Source organism: Myotis nattereri, assembly GCF_964212035.1.
Source record: "Myotis nattereri genome assembly, chromosome: 8".
Taxonomy (NCBI): domain Eukaryota; kingdom Metazoa; phylum Chordata; class Mammalia; order Chiroptera; family Vespertilionidae; genus Myotis; species Myotis nattereri.
Window position 1 is genome coordinate 34,532,852 of NC_138083.1, and position 11,301 is coordinate 34,544,152.

General features: G+C 57.6%; 1 protein-coding gene across 1 annotated transcript in view; it reads right to left on the bottom strand.

The window, feature by feature from the left end:
• Nucleotides 1-2,673, bottom strand: part of LOC308523243 (nucleolar protein 4-like) — a 79,060-nt gene extending 76,387 nt beyond the window's left edge. Inside the window, exon 1 of the mRNA XM_081096994.1 lies at nucleotides 2,344-2,673. Within this exon, the coding sequence (XP_080953120.1) occupies nucleotides 2,344-2,664 (321 nt within the window). The 5' untranslated portion in view covers nucleotides 2,665-2,673. The remainder of the gene's footprint in view (nucleotides 1-2,343) is intronic.
• Nucleotides 2,674-11,301: the final 8,628 nt, after the last annotated feature.

Below are 11,301 nucleotides of genomic sequence, written 5' to 3' on the forward strand. Positions count from 1 at the left end.
CCCAAGCAGGTGGTCCCTTGGGGAAGGCTTCTTATTGGTCTGGAAGCCAGGCGGAGGCTTTTGAGGCCCATGTTGCCAGGGCGGGTCAGTGTGGGCCTCTTGAAGGTTATGAAAAGACTGGCTGGGCTGGCAGAACCCGGGCCCAGACCTAGCACCCAATTTCTGCATGTGGCCTGCATGGGCGAGTGTGTTCTTGCTCCACCTTGACAGCTGTTTGGCTAAGGGGTTAAGGGGACTGCCCCATGATGGCCACTCCCTAGAGAAGAGGTCAACCCACACAGAGAACCAGTGAACCAGCTGCCAAGTCTGAGGGTCACCTGCCCCACAACTCCAGGAGTGGGGGCTCCTGCCCCAGACTAAGAAGGAGATTGGGCCAAGACTTCCAGCTCCCTAAGGAGGAATAACCCTGATATGTGTGTGTGTGTGGGGGGGCACTAACTGGTTTGGGAAGCCTGGATGGCTCAGGGCAATGACCTAGGGTGGGGGGCCCAGACCCAGCCAACCATCTGGTGGGTCCCTGACCTCCAAAACCCACACTTAGGCTGGGGACACCAGCCCGAGGTGGGGGAGAGCCGGGAGGGGTAAGAACTGTTAGGGTGGGGCGGGCCAACCTAGGCTGGGGGCGGCAATAGCCCATGCTCCCCTGTGGGAGAGTGGGCACTGATTTGGGCTGGGGGCGGGATGCCTGACTCGATCGGGGAGGGGGCAATGACCCAGACTCCCCGTTTTGGGGAGAGCACTGATTTAGGTCGAAGGGGTCCCTGACTCCAGGGAGGTGGGACACTGCCCCAGCCTTCCCCTTCGAGCGAGGATCGGCCGTGGTCGGCCCGGCCCTCCGCTCTGGGTCCGGCCCGAGGCGGCAGCGGCGCAGATGGGCTGCTGGCGGCCGCAGCGGCAGCCGCGCGGTTATCAGCGCTCCTCGCAGATGGGCCGCCCGCCCTCCGCGCTCACGGCTCCCCACTCCCCGCGGCCTGCAGCCCCGTCCCCTAGGCGCGGGGGGGAGGCGCCTCCGGATCCGCTCCCTGGCTCCCGCCTCCCTCCCTCGCGGCCCCCTCACCCCGCGGGCCGGGCCCGGGCGGCCGCAGGAGGGGGAGGGGGAGGGGGAGGGGACAAGTGCACTTTTCGTAACGACCGAATCAATTGTGTGTGAAGAGCCCGCTCTGGCCGGGGACCGGGCTGAGCGCGGGGCGGGCGGGCCGGACGGGGGAGGAGCGCGGAGGGGGGAGCGGGAGAGCGAGCGAGGGAGGGAGGCCGGCGCGGGGTGGCCCCGCTCGCTCACTCGGGCCGGGCGAGGCCGGGGAGGGAGTGAGGGGGGCAGGGAGGGAGGCCGGCCCGGCCCGGGAGGGCCGGGGGCTGAACGCACTAACGGAGGGTCTCCGCGACGGAAAGTTCAAAGCTCAGCAGCGCCCCGGGAGCAACCGACCCCCCCCCAAGCCCCCACCCGCGGCAGAACAATGAGGTCCCGGCGGGGGAGCCGCGGGGCCCGCGCCGCACGCCCTCTCCAGGGCGCCCCGGGCCGGAGGGGACGCCCCCGCCCGGCCGCCCGCCTCCCTCCCTCGCAGAGGCTGCGGTTCCCCGCCCCCTCCCCCACGCCACCCCGCCCGGACCGGGCTGCCCCAGGGACGGGGGAGGGGAAGGGATGGATAGGTCAGGCCGCCCCCGTCCCAGGGAGGGGGAAAGCTAGGGGCCCGGGGGGCGGAGGGGGCGCCCCACCCACCCGCGGGAGGCTGCTCCTGCGCCAGGCTGCGGCTCCGGCTGCCCCTCCCCGGGCCAACCCCGGGCGGGGTCGGGAAGACAGTGCCCGGGCGAGCCCCCTCCCCGGGCCATGGGAAGGCGAGTGGACTCCCCGTCCCGTGGCTGCCCCTGCCCCCCGCCCGCGGCACCACCCTCCACACACACACACACACACACACGCGCGCACACGCACACACACACCGCCCAGCCGGCCCGGGGGCGGGAGCGCGAGGCGCCCGGGACAGGCAGCCCCGGGGCGGGCAGTGGTGGGGTGGGGGGGGGAATTCGGGCTTCGGAGAAGCCGCCTGCTGGCGGGGGGAGGGGACGGGAGGACGGAACACACTGGGGTGAGCAGCCCGGGACGGCCCGCTCCGCAAGACCACGGGCTGGGCAGCGGCGCAGAGGGGGGCAGGGACAACCCGAACCCGGAGCGCTGCCTGGGCGGGCCGGGGCGGGCGGGTGAGCAGGGAAGCGTGCGTCTCGGGCGGGCCAGACCCACGGAAAGCCTCAGGGACACAGGTTCGGACACACATCCACACCCACACCCCGCCCCCGCCCACCCGGAGCCCCGCGGCGGGACCGGCCCGCGGCCGCCGCGCGCGCACTCACCGAGCCCGTCTTGACCGGCACATACACCACTTGGCCCATCTTGGGTTCCCGGCCGCTGCCCAGGCGGAAGCCCTTGGAGCGCACCCAGAACTGGAACTTGCCTTTCTCGCCGGCCGCCGGGCCATTGCCCGCGCCGGTCCCGCCGCCGCCCTGCAGGACCTCGGCGATCCGCTGGTATTTGCTGCGTGTCACCGTCTTGGTTTTGGCCGAGTCGCCGTAGGTGCGCAGGCACCAGTCCCGGAACTGGCGGCCCAGCTCTGAGTCCCCGGGACTGCGCTCGCGCTCCCAGCCCCCGCGCAGCAGCAGCGTCGGCTTCGGCATCCTCCCGCCGCGCCCGGCGCCCTCGGGGGCGGGCCGGCCGCCTGGCCGCCCGGTGCCGGGACTGGGCTGGGCTGGGCTGGGCCGGGCCGGGCCGGGGCGCGCCGCGACCGGGGCTGTCCCGCGGTGTGGCTCCGGCGCGGCTGCTGGATGGGCACGGGCGGCGGCCGGACGCACGGGGCTGCAACGCGCTCTGTCCTGCTCGGGCGGCGGCGGCGTTGGCGGCGGCGGCTCCGGCTCGCCTCCTGCTCCGCCTCCTCCTCCCCCCGGCCGGGATGCAGGAGCGATGGAGGCAGCTCGGGGCCCGGAGGTGCAGAGGGGGCGGGCCGCCCGGCGGGCGGCCGGGGGAGGCGGGAGGCGGGGAGCGGCCCGGGGCGCGGGGAGCGAGACCGAGCCTGGGCGCGGGCGGCGGCGGCGGCGGCGGCAGCGGCGGCGGCTGTCAGTTCGCGCGGCTCATCCTGCTCTTGCTCAGGCTCCCGCTGCCGCTGCTCTTCCTCCTCCTCCTCCTCCTCCTCCTCCTTCTCTTCCTCCTCCTCCTCCTCCCGCGCCCGCCTCCACCACGCCGCGGGATCCCACCTGTTAGAGCGTCGCAGCCCTCGCCGCCGTCCCCCCACCCCCTCCCGCGCCCGCCCGCGGGGCCCAGCCTCCGCCCTGGCCCGGCCCCTGGGGGCGCGGGGGCTGCCGCGCCCGCAGCCACAGAGAGGACAGGAGCCGCAGGCGCACAGTGCTCAGCCCAGGGACTGAGTTTCCTCTGGCCGGGCCGGGCCCAAGCCTCCCAGGCCACACTGTCTGGACCTGCGGTCTCACAGGGAGTAGGGCACAGACCCCGCCCGGCCACTAGCGGCCCTGCCTCCCCCAGGGGGCGGCCCCGGCTGATTTTAGCCGGGCACTGGCAGTACAGGGCAGGGCCCCTTCCCTCCCTGCAACTGGTCTGACCTCTGGTTCTGAGCCCAGAGCCAGAAGAGCAGTGTTCCCCAGGGGAACCCCTAACCGCCGCCCTTGGGGCCCCCCAACTTCCTCCCTTCAGCCTTACCCCAAATTCCCCAAAGTTTGGCTAGCCTTGCTTCTGCCATTCCCACTGCTGTGGGACAGCCCCAGGCCCCAAGGAAGTCTCAACACGGCCTCACTCCGTCCAACCCCACCAAGGCTTTAGGGGACACTCAGCACACCCATAAATTCAGCCTGAAATAACCTGTCTTCGTGGGTGCACCTTGGCCTAGAATCTCTTGCTGAGTAAATTCAGGTGGCCTGCCATTCCCCTCCTCCCTGGGCAGGGCTGAGCTTGAGTAGAGCCAGCCCCCTCCTCCTTAATGAAATTACCAACATAAATAAAGGTACAGGCCAATTCCCCAGAATTTCTGCCCTCCTTTCTTAACAGGTCATGAGGAATCGCTGTGTTTCTCTTCCTGCTGTTCCCTGGGGTCTAGCCCACACATTCCCAGGCTTCTCCTGCAAGTCACCACTCAAGCCTGAGGCCCAGATTTGGGCCAGTGCAGGACCATTTTCTGCCTCAGAACTACTGGCTACCCCCATCCCAAGGTCCCCCACCCTGGTACCTACAGTGTGCCATGTCCTGGCAACTCTGAGAGGCAAAGGGACAGGCCTATTTTTACAGATAGAGGCCTAGGGCGTTGGAGTGGTGGCCTGACCTGCTCAAGGTCATTCGGGGAGGAGGGGAAGGTTTCAGTTCAGGTCTATCTCTAGCTTTTGCTACCACATCAAACAAGAAGTCTCCCCCTGCCATCCTGCTGGGAGGAATCCCAACACTGTATGTGCCCAGCTCCCTTCCCCAGACAGGGAGCTCAGGACCCATGTCTGACTCATCTCTGTACCCTAGGCCCTAGCACAACACCTGGCACACAGTAGGTGCCAATAAATGCCGAGAGAACCCGAGAGGTTGTCCAAGTCCCAATCTCTCTCTGCATTTCACATTGACTTAATTTTAGATAATTTACATTTCCATGTTACTTTATATATATACCAACAACCCCACAGTCATTTTCCTCTTTATCTTCCTAAGAGCTCTTTTTGGTTCCATACTGGCATGCATGTTGTTCAGAGATGACCACTGGGGCTCAGAGCAGGGAAGGCACTACCCAAAGGCCACCCAGCTCCAGGGGTGCAGGGGCTCCTGTGTGATTTGGAAACCCATGCCCTGACTTTTCCAATATACCCCTTAACATCTCCACAGCTGACTTCCTTCAGTCCAGCAATGCTAATGATCACTTTCAGCAAGGGTACCCTGGTGCCTAGGGAGTAGGGTCCCCCTTTGAGACCACGTCTCTTTGTCCAGTTCCAAGACCCACATTGAGCCAGACAGCCTCTCCATGTAATATCTGGGCCTTACTCTGCCTTTCAGAATCTAAAAACCCGGTTGTCAATCTTGGGCTGTGCTCTGGTGTGGCAGAGGTGTGGTATAGTGAAGAGGGCATAGGCTTTGGGGAGAGTCAAACAGGCTTGGGATTACATCCTGACCACTGTTATATGCCATGGCATTCTTCATGCCCTTCACACCCACTGGCTGCCTCCTAACTGAATTAACCCATCAGTCCACCCTTTGCTCTGTGACCTCAGACAGACCACTGAACCCAACTTCATTGTCTGTACAATGGACAGAGTGTCATGGATGTAAAATTTCAGCAGAATAAAATGTGAGAGAGCCTGGTATATAACAGGTAACCAATAAATGCCATTTTCTCCTTCATAGAGACTGCAACGAATTCAAGGAAGAAGATGAGCATTGTTGATACTTTTCATGTTTCATTCATGCAACAAACATTTCTTGAGCAGCCATTATGCACCAGGTACTGGGGAGATAGCCATGGGATACCAAGGTCCTTGCCCCCTTGGAATTTACTGATGTGTGTGTTGGGGGCGGGGGGGGGGAGGCCATTCATTGAGCAAACCAACTATCAATGATTATAGCTTGGGGAAAGGGCCATGAGGGAAATGGGGAGCTGTGAAAACAAAAAATGGGTGGGAATGAGGAAAGACCCCTCTGAGGAGGTAGATTTGAGGAGCCAACTATGCTGTTATGAGGGAAGAGCATTCCAGGCAGGGGGAACAGCATGTGCAAAGGCCCTGAGGTGAGAAAGAGATTGGCATTTTCTAGAAGCCAAAAGGAGGCCAGTGTGACTACAGTGAGGTGAGTGAGGCGGGGTGGGAAGACAGGAAACCATGGGGAAAACTTTGGATTGCATTCTAGATGTGAAGGGAAGCCATTGGTGAGTTTTGAATAGGGGAGACACTGAGGAGCAGAGGGGAATTGAGAAGTGGAGGGCAGCTATAGCCCAAGTCTATGATTAAGGGTCTTGCAGGTCAGAGGCTTTGGTTTCTCCTCCCATGGGTCAGCTCACTCTACACCAGCCACATCTCAGCCTCTTGCCCTAAGGGGAGGTGGCTGAGCCAAGGAGTCAGACGCCTGCTGCAGCCCATCCCCACTTCTATGGAAACAGATCCCTGGACCTCTGGCCTGTTCAGTGGCATCCTCTAGCAGGGGCCCTGCCCCAGAGCATGCTGGGTAGAAGATTTCTCACAATGCCCAGCATGGGGGTGGGGTGGGCAGTCATGATCCTAGAGGTCAATGGTTCCGCCTTCCCATACCAGAAACCTGCCAAAAGGACGTACATAGTAGTTTGTCTCATTAATCATTCAGTGGAGCCCCCGGATATATATTTCTTAAACTTTAGTCCTGATGTCCAAGGGAGGCTGGGATTGAAGCAAAAAGGGCTCATGTCTACTTCCAACACTGACAGTAACATTCTGGGTCACAAGAGGTAAGTGATGAAGGGTCTGCGGGGAGTTTATAGTTTAAACGGCCTGTTACAGATGAACAAACGGAGGACCACAGAAGGGAACAGGCTCAGGGTCACAGGCAGAGAGGGGCACCCGGCCTGTGGGTTGGCCCAAATCACCTGCTTTTCGCTGAGCTCCCACTCCGGGCCCAGGGGAGCAGGAATGCCTGCAACTCAGAGTGAGAACGTCCCAACCTGGCCGGAGGTGTGGCAGAGGTCCAGCCGGGGGCAGGGCAGTGTGACGCAGGCACCCACAGAGGCCTGCCCACCAAAGGCTGGGAGGAGGCCCTGCAGCCTTGCAGAGGACTGGTTTTCACTGCCAGACACTGGTGCCACCTCCATCGTGGACTTGTGCAGCCATTGCCACCGCCCATCTCAAAGCATCTCCCCCCGTAGTCTGCCTGGCCACACAAACCTGCTGTTCCAGGTCCACCTCACTCAGAAAGGCTTCCTGACCGGTCAGTTTGGTTCAGGGACTTCCGTGGTTGCCCACAGACCTCTGGGCCTTTCCCATCCCAGCTCTGACTACACAATATCATGATTGCCTGGTTGCTTGTACCTACCAATACCCAGCACAGGCGCTGAAGTTGAATAATTACTGAACAAAACAAAAAAAAAAAGAATGAATGAATGAGCAAACAGAGCTGGTTCTCAACGGGCACATCTCAGGCTGACGTCTGCGGCACCCGCTGCCTCTCCCCAGTCATTCCGCCCATCGGCATTTGGTGTGCTCTTCCCTGTAGGCGCTGCCACTGACCTTACATGAGCACCTTGATTTCTCTCAGCTTCGTTTTCAATGTCGGTAAACGGGATAGGAATTTGTCCTAACTCACTGGGCTCTTGTAAGAATAAGCACTTAATAAATGTTAGCTGCTATTGTCACTGTGTCCGTCTACCATTCATTCCGACGTTTGTGCATCCTCTGTGTGTCAGATGCCATGCCTGGTATTGGGACTACAGCTACAAACAAGATGGACCTGGCCCCAGCCCTGGTGAAGCTCAGGGACTAGCTGACTTAAAAGATTATGACAAGCCCTAGCTGCTTTGGCTCGGTGGATAGAGCATTGGCCTGCAGATTGAAGGGTCCCAGGTTCAATTCCAGTCAAAGGTACATGCCCGAGTTGTGGGCTCAGTCCCCAGTGTGGGGTGTGCAGGAGGCAGCCAATCAATGATTCTCTCTCATCATTGATGTTTCTAATTCTCTCTCTCCCTTTCCTTCTCTCTGAAATCTCTATCTCTATCTCTATCTCTATCTCTATCTATATATTTTTTATTATTTTTTATTTTTTTAAATATTATGACAAATGCTCTGGCCAGGTAGCTCAGTTGGTTGGAGTGTCATCCCATACACCAAAAGGTTGTGGGTTTGATTCCTGTCAGGGCACATACCTAGGTTGTGGGTTCAATCCCTGGTCAGGGTGTGTACCAGAAGCAACGGATCAATGCCTCTCTCTCTCTCTCTCTCTCTCTATCTCTCTCTCTCTCTCTCTCTCCTCTCTCTCATCAATAAAAAATTTATCCTCAGATGAGGATTTAACAAAAGATTATGACAAATGGGTTGAGAATTGAAAAACAGAAAGGTGCTGTAAGATCACATTGATGGGGGCTTAGATGAGCATCTTTGAGAAATCCTACCCTAAGGATCCCTGGCCAGAGGCACTTAGGGCAAAGACACTAGGGAAGGAGGAAAATGTCTCCATACCTACAATGGGCCATGCCATGGTGCCCGTGGAACCATAACCAAGAGGGAAAACATTCTGCCCACCTTGCAGAGTTTGAGAACCCCTTGAGTCCAGGATCTCTCCTTCCCCAAAACTAAGGGTTTCATTCAAATGTCACCTCCCCAAAGGAGCCCTCCTTGACTGTCCTTTCAAAAATAGTCCCTCAGTGACTCTCTCTCCCCTTCGCTGCTTTATTCACCTCCACAGGCTCAGCACCACCTCCCATTATAATGTGTATTGTTTGTTTCCTTGTTTCTGACATCTCATGCACTGGAATGTATGTTCTAAAAGAGCAGGGATTCTTTCTTGTTGACTACAGTATCTCCAATATCCAGAACAGCTGGCACATAGTAGGTGTTCAGGACATATTTGGTTGAATAAGTGAATGAATCTATTGAGGATATATCCCAAGTGTGTGTGTGTGTGTGTGTGTGTGTGTGTGTGTGTATTCTTCACGTGCTACAACTAAAAATTGCAATGAGATCCAAGAAGATTTATGTCAAATTGAAAAGGAAGGAGGCTTTTTATTTTGTTTGTAATTTTGCCTATTGCAAGTCACTTCCCTTCATTGAGCCTCAATTTCTTCATCTGTAAAATGGAGCTAGTACTGACTTTGCAGAATCATTGTGAGATGTCAATCAAATGTGGTACAAAATACCAAGATGGGGCCTGGCACACAGTAGGTGCCATATGAACAACTCTGTTATTGTTATGGAGCCCTTGTTTGGGGAGGCTTATGCAGGGGGATCAACATGGCCTGAGCCTTCCTGCAGGACACAGAAGCAGCTGACACTGGATCTGTCCCGTCACCTGAACTCGCCAGTAATTTATTGATGCTGGATGCTGGCACCTAGCAGCTTGCCGGGTCAGCCTTAGGGAGGATGTGTGGGTTATTGGGGCCTACCCCCAGCTTCTTGCATGTGGGGCAGGGTCGGGGAGTAGGTCTGCACAGCCCAGGAAAACTGACAGGTCAGCCCTTACAAGTACCCAGTGGCAGGCACTGGGAGACTAGGAAAGAAACGGGTGCATTCCCTACCAGACCTGAACTCCTAGAGGGTGAGATGGGCATCATTCATGATTTGAACAACCACAAAAAATAGAACTGCAGGAGGGCCTACTGTGTGCCAGGAAATTTATACATATAACCACACCTAAACCTCAATGAGGTCTTGTTCGTATCTTTTAGGTCATAAAATGTCATCAAGGAGAGGTCAAATGATTCGCTCAAGGTCACACAGCTAGTGAGTGGCTGAGGGAGAATCTGAACCCAGATCTGACCCGCTCCAAAGCCCAGGCACCCTGTCCCCATGTTACTGCCACCCTGCCCCCATCAGGTTGTCTGGACTAAGGAGACAGGTAAAAAAAACCCAAAACACTAAACTAAATAAAGAGCTTTGGGAGTTCAAAATGGAGAGGAGGCCCATTTCAGTAAAGGTCTCCCACAGCCGAGGCCTTTAACTGGCCTTCATGGTATGGGAGAAAATACCAAAGAGGGAGCGTGTCTCAGGGCAGGGAGACCGCTCAGATGAAGGCTTGGAGGTGGGTCAGGGAATGGTGTTTGGTGCCCACTGAGAAGACTGGAGGGGCCCTATGAGGGGCCAGTGGACATTCTGGGGTCTTGAAAGCCTGGCCAGACTTTGGCTTTCACTGAGTGAGCCATGGGGAGCCATAGGGGGTTGAGCAATGAAACCACCGTTTCCCCCTGACCGACGAGTTAGGGGGCCAGGCCTCTAGTTGCAGCCTCACCTCCCTCAACTCCCCTTCACCAGCTCTCTGGGCCTGGCAGGCTCACTGGCTCCAGAATATATCTTCTCCCTCTCACCTCTGTACCTCTATTCTCACAGATCCCTCCCCCAAATAACATTCATCTGTCCAGATCCTAGGCCACTGAGGTCTCCTCCTAGGCCCCTTTCCTCCATGAAGCCGGCCCCAACCATACAAGTCCTCGGTTGCACGCCTCGGCCTTAGAGGCCTGGGCTGGGCAAGGGCCCATCCTCCACTAAAAGCCGCAGCTCTCACCATCCACAGTGGCTAGCTGTTGCTTTCACCTGCCTAGCAACATTCTTCTCCTGGTAAGCTGGAATTCCTTTAAGAAACGGACCCTTTCCCATATTCAGAGCACGTAGCTGGAGCTGAACCCTGGCCACTGAAAACATCTCCTCCCCTTGACCACTATGATGGTGGCCACATTTCTGACAATACCATGTGAGCCCCTGGATGCAGCTGTGCCTGAAGCCCTTTTTATTTTCACTCAGGTCTCTGTGCTGGATATCTTGCAACCCAAAGATCCTTGTCAGACGCAGTGTGGCCCCTCTGGTCTGGCCCAGGCAGCCCAATCACCTCACTGGTCTATAGGTTTTCCCTTTTACCTCAACCCAAAGGTTCTCTTCTTTTCTCAGTTATGACTTCTACTATTCCACAGAATAAAGTCTTAGCATTCAAGGTCTTTCGCTGTCCTGTTCTGGTCTGCCAATATCACTGAGCTTTCCATTCCTCTGAACAACAAATTCTTTACATGATCATGACTTATATATGCTGTTCCTGAACTGGGACTGCCATCCCCTCTCCAATTTTCTTCCTGGAGAACTTCTACTCACTCTTCAGAATCCCACGTGACTGTGGCCCTGTCTGCCATACTTCCCTTGACCCCCCGGCAAGCTGAAATGTCTCTTCCCCCTGGCACCTCGAGCTCCCAGCTGGTCTACTTCAGAGCAGTGACTGTAGGGTCTGATTATTGTCTTCTGCTTGGCTACCCTTCTCCCCAGAGGAGATGCTCCTCAAAGATAGGGTCATGTCTTATTCACTTCTTATCTCTCGAAGGACCAAAGAATAGTTGTCCACTGACTAAGATACTGACTGGGGCTGAACTCAAAGTCATACTGCCATGAGGCCTTGTGAGCCATTAGGTAACTATTTTTGTTGATCAACTCTTCAAGTTAACCACTCACTGGTGTTTTTCGGTTCGGCTTTGCTTTGTCTTGTTTCACTTTAGGACTTCTCCAGGTCTTTAATTCGCTGATGGACACAGTGAATCTATACACCAGCTTGCAATCATCTTACCCAGTTTCAGGAATGGGGAAATTGAGAGCCAGAGAGGGACAAAGACTCACCTAGGCAGTTCTCCC